This window comes from Carcharodon carcharias, chromosome 4, assembly GCF_017639515.1.
Source record: "Carcharodon carcharias isolate sCarCar2 chromosome 4, sCarCar2.pri, whole genome shotgun sequence".
NCBI classification, from domain to species: Eukaryota; Metazoa; Chordata; class Chondrichthyes; order Lamniformes; family Lamnidae; genus Carcharodon; species Carcharodon carcharias.
In genome coordinates, this window is record NC_054470.1 from 203,993,637 (window position 1) to 204,010,278 (window position 16,642).

General features: G+C 43.5%; 1 protein-coding gene across 1 annotated transcript in view; it reads left to right on the forward strand.

The window, feature by feature from the left end:
- LOC121277116 (excitatory amino acid transporter 1-like) overlaps window positions 1-16,642 on the forward strand; it is a 162,349-nt gene that overhangs the window by 25,832 nt on the left and 119,875 nt on the right. The window contains exon 3 of the mRNA XM_041186137.1: window positions 5,527-5,731. Within this exon, the coding sequence (XP_041042071.1) occupies window positions 5,527-5,731 (205 nt within the window). The remainder of the gene's footprint in view (window positions 1-5,526; window positions 5,732-16,642) is intronic.

Sequence of the window (16,642 nt, forward strand, 5' to 3'; positions counted from 1 at the left end):
TTTGAACCCTGACTCAGAACATTAGGCTGGGCCTCTAGATTACTAGTCTAGTGACATTACTACACATCAACATCTTCCCCTAAAGATCAGCCATGGTCATATTGAATGGTGGAGCAGGCTCAACAGGCCAGGTCTCCTCTTGCTTCTATTTGTTAAGTTGCTATGCTCTGTACTTGCATTGATCTGTCAGCAACATTACCAAGAACATGCACAAAGTGGCCATAATAGGCAGTGCAGTGTAAATAGATTGCAAAAGTTGTGGAACTTTTGTGGAATGTGAGAATTCTGTACATGTTAGTGAGTATATCTCAAATCAAAATTTAGATAAACACTTGGGTTTTTATTAAAACTTTACAAACTGTAAAACAATGGCCCAGCAGCTGATTGGGATCTGTTGGGTTGGGGGAGGTGGTGGTTAGAAAGGGTTCTCTCAAGTGATCTATCCAGCATCCGCCCCTCCCCACATACTCTCTTCCTAAACCCACCGCATTGTCCTCGACTTGGTCCAGACTAATGCAGGCTGCCCACATTGCTGCCTGGGAATCCTGGTCGGTCAGGAATGGGGCCTGAATGGATCTCATAATTCAATTTAATTGGCCTCAACTGACTGCTCACCATCTCCCAATGGGAAGCCAATCCAACCCCAAGCCGAACTCTTTTGAAATGGCTCAGAGCTGTGATTGTGGTAGGGAACAAGCAGGGAGGCCAGCAGTTGCAAATTGCATATCCACTCGTCTCCAATCCGGACCCTGAGCCCTTTGAAAATCCCGGATAATGACTCTAGGACTAACCTGTTGTTGGCACAGTGTGCTATTGTACCAGAAAAGGTGAGCTACATGAATGGCTTTGTCCAAATCTTCTCACATAAAGTGACTGGCAATGGTTTCATGGTCACACTTACCAAGGCTAGCTTTTCAATTCCATAGTTATTAATTGGATCTAAATTCCATTTGCTGCCAATTTTTCATTCCTTCATGGGGTTTGGGTATTGTTGGCTAGGCTTGCATTTATTGTCCATCCCTGGTTGCCCTTGAGAAGGTGTTGGTGAGCAGCCTTCTTGAACCACTGCAGTCTACATGGTGTAGGTACACCCACAGTGCTGTTAGGAAGGGAGTTCCAGGATTTTGACTCAGTGACAGTGAAGGAACGGCGATATATTTCCAAGTCAGGATGGTGAGTGGCTTTGACGGGAACTTCCAGGTGGTGGTGTTCCCATGTGTCTGCTGCACTTGTCCCTCTAGCTGATAGCAGTCATGCGTTTGGAAGGTGCTGTCTAAGGAGCCTTGGTGAGTTGCTGCAGTGCATCTTGTGGGTGGTACACACTGTTGCCACTGTGTGTTGGTGGTAGAGGGAGTGAATGTTTGTGGATGTGGTGCCAGTCAAGCGGGCTGCTTTGTCCTGGATGGTGTCAAGCTTCTTGAGTGTTGTGGGAGCTGCACTCATCCAGGAAAGTGAAGAGTATTCCATCACATTCCTGACTTGCCTAGTTGACAGTGGACAGGCATTGGGGAATCAGGAGTCCTAGCCTCTGACCTACTCTTTTAACCACAGCATCTATATGGCTAGTTCAGTTCGGTTTCTGGTCAATGATAGCCCCCAGGATGTTGATAGTGGGAGATTCAGTGATGGTAATTGAACATCAAGGATGATGGTTGGATTCTCACGATCACCTTCTCAAGGGCAACTAGGGATGGGCAATAAATGCTGGCCCAGCCAATGAAGGCCACATTCCATGAATGGATTAAAAAAAAAGTCTTGCTACAGTTATCCAGGATTTTGGTGAGGCCCAATCTGAAATGCAATGTATAGTTTGGGTGTCTGTATTTAAGGAAGGATATACTTGCATTGGAGGTGGTACAATGAATGTTCACTAAACTGATCCCTGGAATGAGAGTTGGGTCTATATTCTTTGGAATTTAGAAGAATCAGAGGTGATCTCATTGAACCATACAAGCCTCTGAAGGAGTTTGACAGAATAGACACTGAGTGGCTGTTTCCCTGGCTGCGGAATCTGGAACACAGGGACACAGACTCAGGTGTGTGGGGCAAATCATTAGGACTGAGCTGAGGAGAAATTACTTCACTCAAAGGGTTGTGAATCTTTGAAATTCTCTACCCCAGAGGGTTGTGGATGCTCTATTGTTGAAGATATTTAAGGCTGGGATAGACAGATTTTTTGGTCCCTCAAGAATTGAGGGATATGGGGAGCAGGTGGGAAAGTGGAGTTGAAACCCAATATCAGCCATGATCATATTGAATGGAGGAGCAGGCTTGATGGGCCAAATGGTCCATTCCTGTTCCTATTTCTTGTATACTTAAGGCTTTTCTCCTGATTATTTACCCCATCTTCACTTTGGCTCAGGAGAGGCTGCTCTATTCTTGAGCCCTAAGTTGAAACTCTTACAATTGTGCAGTATTTTTTGGTGGCTTTACTGAATGAGGTAAGAGCCTGGTGATGGAGAGATTTCCAGAACTGGAGCAATGTTTAAATGCAGTGATATGAGATCAGTGTGGGAGCATGAGCAATGCTGCAAGACATTTTATCTCCTGCTAAACCATTCTGTGCAAGGTAATACTCAGACAATAGGTCTAACATTTTAGAAAAGATGGGAAAACTATACGGCTTTCAACTTCCAGTCATTCACTGACTCCCTGTGCTTGGGATAAAGTTTACTGAATATGAGAGTTTAGGCCACAGGAGATTGATCAAGACTTGACACAAACTAGGGAAACAAATGGAAAGGTTCTCTGAGTGCTAATTCACAGTTAAAGTTATGGAGCAAGCCGTCTGTTGGTTCACAGCTCAAGGTCAATGTTAAGTCCAGAATACTAGCAACAGAAAGAAAATGGTCACAAAGACCCCTGCCCTGAAGCTGGACCCTTGTTTTCCAAGCTACATGCTGCACTTTTTACCCACGGGCTAGAGAAGTTGATGTGCAACATTGAATCCATTTATTGGGTTTCAGTCCTCCTGTACCTGTAACTATTGCATACAATTAGCTGTGGCCCCAGAAAAATGTTCATGATCAGATGGGCTAAACAAAGCATAATGCACACCAACCACAACATTCCTGACCAATGATGCATACATGGTCATGTACAGTCACTGAACACATGCAATTTCACACACACATGCATGCATGCACACACACGTACACACAGACATGCACACACACGCATGCATGCAATCACACATACACACACAAACATGCAGTCACACACACAAACATGCAGTCACACACATGTATAGTCAGATACATGCATGCTGTCACACACAAACATGCAGTCACGCACGCACACACACACAAACATAGGCATACACATACATGCTGTCTCACACACACACAAACATACACGCACACATGCAGTCGCACACAAACATGCAGACACACACAAACATGCAGACACACACAAACATACACACACACAAACATGCAGACACACACAAACATACACACACACAAACATGCAGACACACACAAACATGCAGACACACACAAACATACACACACACAAACATGCAGTCATATACACAGACATATACACAAACATGCAGTGTCACACAAACATGCAGTCACACACATGTATAGTCAGACACATGCGTGCTATCACACTCACAAACATGCAGTCACACACACATATAGTCAGACACATGCATGCTGTCACACACACAAACATGCAGTCACACACATGTATAATCAGACACATGCATGCAGTCACACACACACACAAACATGCAATCACACACACACAAACCCACAAACGTAGTCATACACATGCATGCAGTCATACACACACAAAACATGCAATCACACACATGTATAGTCATACACATGCAGGCTGTCACACACACACACACACACACACACACACACACATAAACATGCACGCACACACGCATAAGCATGCACGCACACACACACACACACATACACACATACACATACATGCAGTCACAATCGTGCTTGTTCTATAATAAGAAAGAACAAAGAAAAGTACAGCACAGGAACAGGCCCTTCGGCCCTCCAAGCCTGCACCAATCATATTGCCCGTCAAACTAAAACATTTTGCACTTCCAGGGTGCGTATCCCTCTATTCCCATCCTACTCATGTATTTGTCAAGTTGCCTCTTAAACACCACTATCGTACCTGCTTTCACCATCTCTTCTGGCAGCGAATTCCAGACACTCACTACCCTCTGCATAAAAAACTTGCCCCACACATCTCCTCTAAAGTTTTCTCCTCTCACCTTAAATCTATGTCGCCTAGTAATTGACTCTTCCACCCTGGGAAAAAGCTTCTGACTATCTACTCTGTCCATGCCACTCATAATTTTGTAAACTTCTATCAAGTCGCCCCTCAATCTCTGTCGCTCTAGTGAGAACAATCCGAATTTCTCCAACCTCTCCTCATAGCTAATAACCTCCAGACCAGGCAGCATCCTAGTAAACCTCCTCTGCACCCTCTCCAACGCCTCCATATCCTTCTGGTAATGTGGCGACCAGAATTGCACGCAATATTCCAAGTGTGGCTTAACCAAGGTTCTATACAGCTGCAGCATGACTTCCCAGCTGTTATACTCAATACCGCTGCCAATGAAGGCCTTTTGCCTTCCTGACTACCCTTATCCACCTGCGTTGTCACTTTCAGTGACCTGTGGACCTGTACAACCCGATCTCTCTGCCCATCAATGCACTTAAGGGTTCTGCTATTTACTGTATAATTCCTACCTGTTTTAGACCTTCCAAAATGCATTACCTCGCATTTGTCTGGATTAAACTCCATCTGCCGTTTCTCCGCCCAAGTCTCCAACCGATCTATATCCCGTTGTATCCTTTGACAATCCTCTTCACTATCTGCAACACCTCCAACCTTAGTGTCGACTGCAAACTTACTAATTAGCCCAGTTACATTTTCCTCCAAATCATTTATGTATACTACAAACAGCAAAGGTCCCAGCACTGATCCCTGCGGAACTCCACTAGTCACAGCTCTCCATTCAGAAAAGCACCCTTCCACTGCTACCCTCTGTCTTCTATGACCAAGCCAATTCTGTGTCCATCTTGCCAGCTCACTTCTGATCCCATGCAACTTTACCTTCTGTACCAGACTGCCATGAGGGACCTTGTCAAAGGCCTTACTGAAATCCATGTATATAACATCCACTGCCCTTCCGTTGTCATTCATCTTTGTCACTTCCTTGAAAAACTCGATCAAGGAAGGGTGGATGTCTATTGAAGGATGAATGAACTTTGTGATGTGGATACAGCATTGGAGACCCCTCTTCCTGCTTTTCTCCCTGTAAGACCCTGTTTCAAATCTGTCTCTTTGTCAAAGCTTTGAGATCTCCTTATTGGGTTCAACATCACTTTTTTAATTTTGGCTTTTTGAAACAACTTAGGACATTTTTCTGTATAGATGCTATTTAAATGCAAATTGTTGGCTTCACAAATAGGTTTTGCTCATAATGTTTTTCTTCCTGTTGCTTACGCATACAATTGTGATCTGAATGTTTCAATGTGACAGGTATGGCTGCTCTGGACAGCAAGGCCTCCGGAAAAATGGGTCTTCGTGCAGTGATTTACTACACAACCACGACTGTCCTGGCAGTGATAACCGGGATCATTATGGTGTTGATCATCCATCCTGGAGGAGGAGGCAAGGAGAAGATGCACCGGGAGGGGAAGATTGAAGAAGTGCATTCAGCTGATGCATTCATGGATTTAGTCAGGTCTGACATGCTTCAAACCTTTCTAACCACAAGCAGAAAGTCAAATTCATGGATCTGGAAATCATATTGTCTCCTTCAGCTTAAAATCATTTGTCCCAGTCACTTCAAACCACAATGATAATATTTTAATTGTGTTGTTGTACTTTAACTGATAAGAAACACAGACACTAATGGAAATATACACAGACACACACACTCACAAAAACAATCACACACACACAATCACACTCACACATACACACAGATAATCACACACAAACACAGATAATCACAGACAAACACACAATCAGACAATCTCACTCACGTACACACACACACACACACTCACATATACACAGAATCTCTCATACACAGAATCTCACACACACACACACGATCACACAAACAGAATCACACAAACAGAATCACACACACAAACAGAATCACACACACAAACAGAATCACACACACACGCCCTAAAACACAATCACACGTACACAATCGGACACACAGACACACACTGCACACACACACACACTGTAACATACCCATACATGGCTTTGAATATACATTTAAATTACATGGAGACACTGGAGAAATTAGAATTGTTTCCCTTACAGCAGAGACAGTTAAGAGATTTGTTAAAATTATGAGGGTTTTGATAAATAAGGACAAACTGGTACCAGAGATGGAAGGGTTAGCAAACAGAGGGAACAGATTTAAGGTAATTGGCAAAAGTATCAGAGGTGAGATAAAAATAATTTTTCTATGTGGCAAGTGATTATAAATAGAATGCACAGCCTGAATGGGCGACGGAAGCAGACTCAATATTAACATTCAAAACGGAATTGGACAAATAGTTAAATTGAAAAATTTGCAGGACTGTGGGGAAAACAATAGGGGAGTAAGACTAATTAGATAGCTCTTTCAAAGGGTAAGCACAGGTACAATGGGGTGAATGGTCACTTCATGTGCTGTATCCATCTATGATTCTATAAATCACTTTGTCACCATCATTAACAAAATTGCCCTTCCTCACGCCCTCTTTTTTTCTGCCTAACACCTACTACGTATCCCTTGCTGTAATCCGTCCAGCCAATGTATCCTGCCTAAAGGGCGCAGAACGTAACTGGCCTGTCCTGGACATCACCAGCATCACAGATGCCAGTCTTCAGCCAATTCGATCCACTCCACATGATGTCAAGAAATGGCTGGAGGCACTGGATACTGTAAAGGGTTATGGGCCCAGACAATATTCCGGCAATTATACTGAAGATTTGTGCTCCAGAACTTGCCACGCCCCTAGCCAAGCTGTTCCAGTATTGCTACAACACTGGCATCTACCTGGCTATGTGGAAAATTGCCCAGGTTTGTCCTGTACACAAAAAGCAGGACAAATCCAACCCGGCCAATTACCGCCCCATCAGTCTACTCTCGATCTCGAGTAAAGTGATGGAAGAGGTCATCAACAGTGCTATCAAGCGGCACTTGCTTAGCAAAAACCTGCTCACTGTTGCCCAGTTTGGGTTCCGCCAGGGCCACCCAGCTCCTGACCTCATTACAGCCTTGGTTCAAACATGGACAAAATGGCTGAACTCCCGAGGTGAGGTGAGAGTGACTGCTCTTGACATCAAGGCAGCGTTTGACCCAGTGTGGCATCAAGGAGCCCTAGCAAAACTGGAGTCAATGGAGTCAGGGAGAAAAGTCTCCGCTGGTTGGAGTCTTATCTAGCACAAAGGAAGGTGGTTGTGGTTGTTGGAGGTCAGTCGTCTCAGCTCCAGGACATCACTGCAGGAGTTCCTTAGGGTAGTGTCCTAGGCCCAACCATCTTCAGCTGCTTCATCAATGACCTTCCTTCCATTATAAGATCAGAAGTGGGGATATTCACTGATGATTGCACAATGTTCAGCACCATTCACAACTCCTCAGTCCATGTCCAAATGCAGCAAGACCTGGACAATATCCAGGCTTGGGCTGACAAGTAGCAAGTAACAATTGCGCCACACAAGTGTCAGGCAATGACCATCTCCAACACGAGAGAATCTAACCATCGCCCCTTAAACGTTCAATGGCAGTATCATCACTGAATCCCCCACTATCAATTGTTAATATGGCAATCATCTTGTTAAAACCAATTGTTAGTTAAACAGGTGATGGGCATTAATTATCCCAACTGAATAGAATAAAAAGGTACAGCTGGAACAGTTTGTGTGGAAGCTATTAGGAAGTTAGTGGTACTGAGGAATTGTCTTGGAAATAAACCAGCTTTAACCAAGAGAGCAGCCTGGATTAATTCTTCCACCACAACCTCTTATTGTGAGTAGCATGGTAGCAGAGGATGAACTTTAAGCTTTGCTGATTGATTGCTGTATATGAAGCTTTCTGTCTCAGTCCTCTGAGGGAAAAGAAGTGCACTGTTGCTAACAATTTAAGTTACAGATTGGCGGAAGGACGGTGCAAAATCACAAGCTTTAACTATCCACCAATTTTTTTCTGACTCTGAACCTTATCAGCAATAGAAGGCTGAAGTTGAAATGTGGACCCGGGTTATTTCCATACCCCGGAAGGAGCAAGGTATGGCTTTGGCGTTATCATTATCGGCCAAAAGTAAGATAAGGAGTAAAGTATTTTCAGAGTGGAAAGTGGATGATTTGGATCATGAAGAGGGATTAAACCATCTGATACCATTTTTTGGATAAGTTCTACAAAAAGGATGAGTTATTGGAAGCATATGAAGCTTGGAGAATCTTTGATAGGCCTAAGAAATCAGATCAGTCCATGGAAGACTACATCATGGATTTTGATAAATGGTACAGGAGACTACAGCGATTTGAACTTGAAATTCCAAAATCAGTATTGGCATTTAAATTACTGGACTGTGCTCACATTTCCTATGTTGATAGCCTTTTAGTACTAACAGGGGTTCAGTTCCAGGGAAAGAATCTCTCTTCAATCAAATGGCAGCTGCCCTAAAAGAATTTCTGGGGAAACAGCTGTTCCCTGCCACTTTTTTAGCAAATGTGAACAACTATGCTGTAAAACTAAGGATAGAGGATTTGATGGTGACTGAATTAGGTGGTCAACCAAATATTAGACAAAGATCCCAATACAAAGATGGGGTTCATGACAAAAGGTCTGAAAATGGTTGTAACCCTAGCCAATTTGAAAGTCGTTACAGAAAGTGTATCTGGGATGGTGACCACAGACATTTAAACCCAAAAAATGCACGGGGAATGGTTAATTAATGTTTTTGGTGTGATTCCCAGTACTATTATGCAATGAACTGCCCACAGGGAAGGAATCATGTTTTTGAAGTGATCCACGAAATGGATTCCTCTGAAAATGGTGATGGTGACTGCCATGATGGAATTGTATTGATCACTCAGAGTTTGAATCCGATGATGAGTATCTTGATGGTAGATTCCTTCAACTGTGCAGTTCTGGACAGTGGTCGCACTTCTACAGTGTGTGGCATGGACTGGCTTGAATGCTATCTGGAGTCTCTCGATGAGGCAGACTGGTGAAAGGTCAAGGAATATGAAAGCTCTACCTGCTTCAGGTTCAGAGATGACAATACATTAACCTCCTCCAAACGGGTGGTCCTCCCTTGTAAGATAGCAGAGATCAATCTGTTTATCACTACTGATGTGGTTTCTGGTGAGATACTGCTATTGAGTCAATCTGAGATGAAGAAGGTTCAGATGATGCTAGATATGAAAAATGATACAGCAGTTGTGTTTGGGAAAAATGTGGATGTACGTTTTACTCGGTCAGGCCATTACTGCTTGCCACGAAGGAAGCCAGAGATTTCTCATCAAAAAGTTCATGAAGTTTTGTTAACTGCTGAGAATGAGAACTTGGTGGCCAAAAAGAAGATCGTTTGGAAATTACATTGACAATTTGCACATCTGGCACCATAGAAACTGAAGACTCTGCTTCAAGATGTGGGAGTGGCCAATAAAGGATATGATGATCTTATTGAACAAATCAATGCTCAGTGTGAAATTTGCCTTAAATATCGCAAGACACCACCTGTTCTGAGCTGCCACTAGCCAGGGAGTTTAATGATGCAGTGGCAATGGACTTGAAAGTTTGGGACAAGGATAGGGGTATTATTTTACTACACTTCATAGATATGGCAACCAGATTTAGTCTATCCACTGTGATACATACTAAAGACAAAAGGACTATTATCGATAAGGTCATGTAGAAATGGGTAGGAACAGGAATAGGAACACCAACGATGTTCCTCACACATAATGGTGGGGAATTCACCAGTGAGGAATTTTGAGATATGTGCGAAAATTTAAACATTGTAGTTATGCACAATGCAGCTGAGAGCCCATTTAGTAATGGTCTTTGTGAAAGAAACCATGCAGTAATAGATGACATGTTACATAAAATATTAGCTGATCAACCAAGTTGTAAACTGCAAATGACGCTAACATGAGCGGTGCACGCAAAGATCTCTCTGCAAATGGTTGGGGGGTGGGAGGGTACAGTCCATACCAGTTGGTGCACAGAAGAAATCTGAAGCTACCTTTGGTGTTGTCAGATGCTCCCCCTGCTCTAGAAGGGACTAGCATTAGCTCCACTTTTTCTGCTCATCTGAACGTTTTGCATGTGGGCAGAAAAGCTTTAATTAATGAGGTTTTGGAGAAAATTCAGTGGGCCCTACAGCATCGCATAACACCATCAGGAATATAGTTTAGACAAGGAGACATGGTACATTATGAAAGGGAAGGCCAGAAAGAGTGGAAAGGACCTGGCAAGGAGTGTTGGGAAAGTAGTAATTGTGTAACATGGCAATCAAACTGTTAGGGTACATCCTTCACAGTTAATTGGTACTGACTATACCTTTAACAGGTTCTGAACAGGACATAGAACGCGAAGAGGGACCATGCACTTCACATACACTGGGTAGTTATGAGGAGCAGTCGACGGCAGATACAGGGTTGACTGACAATGAACAAAGTAATACTGAGGTACAGGACAATGCTATTCATCCAAAAGGGCAACTACCCAAAGCAGGAACAAAGGTAACACACATACCAGAAGGGACCAGTGTGTGGAGGGATACTACCATTGTAGGGAGAGCAGGAAAGGCCACTGGTAAATACAAACATTGGCTAAATGTGCAGGATGAAAGACAGGAACAAGGCCCATCGACTGGCAAACCGAGGTAAAGATGTGGAAACTCAGAAAGCGCAGTATGAGTTCTGACAGTGGACCAGAAAGTGGTTGTGATCCTAGAAAAAGATCACGGACTTGCGAACGGAGTTCTGTTCGCAAGGAAGGACGATCATATAGTCACAGTCCAGAAAGGGAGAGGAATGTGAGTAGAGGCTGTAGCTTAACAAGGAGGACTAGAGAGCAAGCTGTGAATCTCAATAGATGTACAAGTCCTTCTGACAGAGAGATTCCAGTAGCTGTTAATAAATTGGAAAGTAAGCTGATAAAGGAAGCCAAATGGGAAGAGTTAGAAAGTTGGAAGGAATTTGGGGTATATTCTGAAATACCTGACAGAGGACAGCCAGCTTTATCTCACAGATGGATCTGTACAGAAAAGGTACTCCCAGACGGCACATATAAGGCCAAAGTGAGATTAGTAGCCCGAGGCTTTGAAGAGAGACTAGGAGATCAGGATGTCAGAGTGGACTGGCTGACTGCAGGCAAAGTGAGTTTGAAGATTTTTTAGCTATTTTGGCATTGTATTCCTGGGAGTGTAAATCAATTGATATAAAGGCTGCATTATTACAGAAGAAGTTTCAAAGGGAAGTTTTTTTTTAAACCACCCAAAGAAGCCAGGGGTGTAGAAAGAAAGCATTGGGAATTGAATAAGTGTGTTTATGGGATGAATGATGCATCACAAGGTTGGTATTTTTCCGTGAGGTCTGTCTTGTTGAAAATGGGTTGCATTCAGTTAAAGGCAGACCCTGCGATGTTCTACTGGTACCATAAGGAGAAAAATTCCGGTAGATTTGTCAAGCATGATTTCCCTTTTGTAAATCCATGCTGAATCTGTCTGATTCTGCCATTGCCTTCCAGCTATTAAATCTTTTATAATGGACTCTAGAATTTTCCCCATACTGACGTCAGGCTGACTGGTGTATAATCACCTATTTTCTCTCTACCTCCCTTTTTAAATAGTGGGGTTACATTAGTTACCCTCCAATCTGTAGGAACTGTTCCAGAGTCTATAGAATCGCGGAAAATGACCACCAATGCATCCGCTATTTCCAGGGCCACTTCCTTAAATACTCTGGGATGTAGATTATCAGGCCCTGGGGATTTATCGGCCTTCAAACACATCAATTTCCCCAACACCATTCCCCTACTAAAATTGATTTCTTTCAGTTCCTCCCTCTCACTAAACCCTGTGTTCCCCAACATTTCTGGTATGTTATTAGTGTCCTCCTTTGTGAAGAAAGAACCAAAGTATGTATTCAGTTGTTCAGCCATTTCTTTGTTCCCCATTATAAATTCCCCTGTTTCTGACTGTAAGGGAACAACATTTGTCTTCACCAATCTTTTTCTCTTCACATACCGTTAGAAACTTCTCACAGAATCACACAGTGCAGAAGAGGCCCTTTGGCCCATGAGAAACACCTGACCTACCTACCTAATCCCATTTACCAGCACTTGGCCCATAGCCTTGAATGTTATGACGTGCTAAGTGCTCATCCAGGTACTTTTTTAAAGGATGTGAGGCAACCCGCCTCCACCACCCTCCCAGGCAGCGCATTCCAGACCGTCACCACTCCCTGGGTAAAAAAGATTTTCCTTACATCCCCCTAAACCTCCTGCCCCTCACCTTGAACTTATGTCCCCTTGTGACTGACCCTTCAACTAAGGGAACAGTTGCTCCCTGACCATGCCCATCATAATCTTGTACACCTCCATCAGGTCGCCCCTCAGTCTTCTCTGCTCCAACGAAAACAACCCAAGTCTATCCAACCTCTCTTCATAACTTAAATGTTTCATCCCAGGCAACAACCTGATGAATCTCCTCTGTATCCCCTCCAGTGCAATCACATCCTTCCTATAATGTGGCGACCGGAACTGCACACAGTACTCCAGCTGTGGCCTCACCAAGGTTCTATGCAATTCCAACATGACCTCCCTACTTTTGTAATCTATGCCTTTATTGATAAAGGTAAGTGTCCTATATGCCTTTTTCACCACCCCACTAACGTGCCCCTCCGCCTTCAGAGATCTGTGGACACACACGCCAAGGTCCCTTTGTTCCTCAGAACTTCCTCGTGTCATGCCATTCATTGAATGCTTCCTTCCAAAATGTATCACCTCATACTTTTCAGGGTTAAATTCCATCTGCCACTTATCTGCCCATTTGACCATTCCGTCTATATCTTCCTATAGCCCAAGACACTCAACCTCACTGTAAATCACCCGGCCAATCTTTGTGTCATACGCAAACTTACTAACCCTCTCCACCCCCACCCGCATAGTCATCTATATCGTTTATATAAATCTCAAATAATAGGGGACCCAGCACAGATCCCTGTGGTACAACACTGGACACTGGCTTCCAGTCACTGAAGCATTCTTCTGTCATCACCCTCTGTCTCCTACAACTAAGCCAATATTGAATCCACCTTATCAAATTACCCTGTATCCCATGTGCATTTGCCTTCTTTATAAGTCTCCTACGTGGGACCTTGTCAAAAGCTTTGCTGAAATCCAGATAAACTACATCAACTACACTACCCTCATCTACACACCTGGTCACCTCCTCAAAACATTCAATCAAATTTGTTAGGCATGACCTCCCTCTGACAAAGCCATGCTGTCTATCCCTGATCAAACCCTACCTCTCCAAGTGGAGATAGATTCTCTCCTTCAGAAATTTCTGCAATAGTTTCCCTACCACTAACCTGAGACTCACTGGCCTGCAGTTCTCTTGCTTATCTCTACAACCCTTCTTCAATAGTGGAACCACAATAGCTGTTCTCCAGTCCTCTGGCACCTCCCCTGTTGCCAGAGAGGAATTTAAAAATTTGGGTCAGAGCCCCTGCGATCTCCTCCCTTGCCTCCCTCAGCAGTCTGGTACATAAATCATCTGGACCTGGAGATTTGACCACTTTTAAGCCTGCCAACACCTCCAATACCTTGTCACTCCCTATATCAATTTGATTAAGAACCTCGCAGTCTCTCTCCCCGAGTTCCATACCTTCATCCTCATTCTCTTGGGTGAAGACGGATGTGAAGTATTCATTCAACACTCCAGCGGTATCATCTGGCTCCACCCATAGATTGCCCCCTTGGTCCCTAATGGGCCCTACTCTTTCCCTGGTTATCCTCTTCCCATTGATATACTTATACTCATAGAATATCTTGGGATTTTCCCTGCTTTTACTAGCCAGAGCTTTCTCATATTCCCTCTTTGCTCTCCTAATTGCTTTCTAAAGCTCCACCCTGTGCTTTCTGTACTCCACTAATGCCTCTGCTGATTTGCTTCCCTTGTACCTGCTAAAAGCCTCTTTTCCTTCTCATCATATCTGAATATCTCTGGTCATCCATGGTTTTCTGGGCTTGTTACTCCTTCTTATCATCCTAGAGGGAACATGTTGAGCCTGTACCCTCCCCATTTCTCTTTTGAACGACCCCTACTGCTTCTTTGTAGATTTCCCCAGAAGTAGCTGTTCCCAGTCTACCTTGGCCAGATCCTGCCTTATTTTACTAAATTCCACTCATCCCCAATCCAAAGTTTATGTTTGCAACTTGTCTATTTGTTTGTCCATAACAAACTTAAATTGTACCATGTTGTGGTCACTATCACTAAAATGCTCCCCCACCACCACCTCAGCCACCTGTCCGGCTTCATTCCCCAGAATTAGATCCAGCCCTGCGCCTTCCCTTGTTGGACCCTCTACGTATTGTCCTCAAAAGTTCACCTGTACACATTTCAAGAAATCCACTCCATCCAAGCCCTTAACATTATATCAATCCCAGTTAATGTTGGGAAAGTTGAAATCACCTAATATAATTACCCTATTGTTATTGTTTTTACACATTCCGCTAATTATGCACATATTTGCTCCTCAATTTCCCACTGACTATCTGGGGGTCTATAATAAACACCTAACAATGTGGCTTCCCCTTTTTTATTCCTAAGCTCTACCCACAAAGCTTCATTTGATGTCCACTCCAAGATATCATCTCTCTTTGCTGCAGTAACTGACTCCTTAACTAATAATGCAATGTCTCATCTTCTTTTACTCCCTCCCCTGTCTCGCCTGAAGATTCTATATCCCGGAATGTTGAGCTGCCAATCCTGCCCCTCCCTCAACCATGTCTCAGTGCTGGCTACTATATCACAATTCCACTTGTCAATCCTGACCCTTAACTCATCCGTTTTACTTGTAATACTCCTGGCAAAAAAGTACTTTTACAGTAAGTTTCTATGTTCCCCACAAGCTTACTCTCGTACTCTCTTTTCCCCTTCTTAATCAATCCCTTGGTTCTCCTTTGCTGAATTCTAAACTGCTCCCAATCCTCAGGTCTGTTGTTTATTCTGGCCAATTTGTATGCCTCTTCCTTGCATCTAATACTATCTCTAATTTCCCTTGTAAACCATGGTTTGGCCACCTTTCCTGTTTTACTTTTGTGCCAGACAGGAATAAACAATTGTTGCAGTTCACCCATGCGCTCTTTGAACATTTGCCATTGCCTGTGCACCATCATCCCTTCAAGTAATGTTTCCCAATCCATCATAGCCAACTTGCGTCTCATACCATTGTAGTTTCCTTTATTAAGATTCAGGACCCAAGTCTCAGAATTAACTATGTCACTCTCCATCTTGATGAAAAATCCTATCATATTATGGTTGCTCATCCCCAAGGGGCCTCACACAACTAGATTGCCAATTATTCCTTTCTCATTACACAATACCCAGTCTAGGGTGGCCTGTTCTCTAGTTGGTTCCTCAACGTATTGGTCCAGAAAAACATCCCGTATACACTCCAGGAATTCGTCCTCTAAGGTATTGTTACTAATTTGATTTGCCCAATCTATATGCAGATTAAAGTCACCCATAATTACAGATGTTCCTTTATTGCATGCATCTCTAATTTCCTGTTTAATGCCATTTCCCAACATCACCACTACAGTTTGGGGGTCTATGTACAACCCCCACTAATGTTTTTTGCCCGTTAGTGTTTCTCAGCTCTACCCATACAGATTCCAATCGTTGGAGCTAATATCTTTCCTCACTATTGCGTTAATTTCCTCTTTAACCAGCAATGCAACTCCACTGCCTTTTCCTTTTTGTCTGTCCTTCCTAAATACTGAATACCCCTGGATGTTCAGTTCCCATCCCTGGTCACCCTGCAGCCATGTCTCCGTAATTCCAACTATTTCATACCTGTTTACATCTAATTTGTGCAGTTAATTCATCCACTTTATTGCTAATGCTCCTCGCGTTAAGGCACAAAGCCATAAGGCTTGTCTTTTTAATATTACTTGTCCCATTCGCGCTATTTTTCACTGAGGCCCTGTTTAATTCTTGCCCATGATTTCTCTGTCTATCACTTTTCTTATTCCCCTTTCTGTCTTGTTCTTGATTCCTCTTCCTCTAACTCCTTGCATACATTTCCACCCCCTTGCCATTTTAGTTTGAACCCTCTCCACCCACTCTAGCAAATATTCCCCCTAGGACATCAGTCCCGGTCCTGCCCAGGTGTAACCCGTCCAGTTTGTACCGGTCCCACTTCCCCCAGAACCGGTCCCAATGTCCCAGGAATCTGAAACCCTCTCCCTCACACCATCTCTTCAGCCACGTATTCATCCAATATATCCTGATACTTCTACACTGACTAGCACGTGGCACTGGTAGTAATCCTGAGATCACTACCTTTGAGGTCCTATTTTTCAACTTACTTCCTAACTCCCTATATACTGCTTTTAGGACCT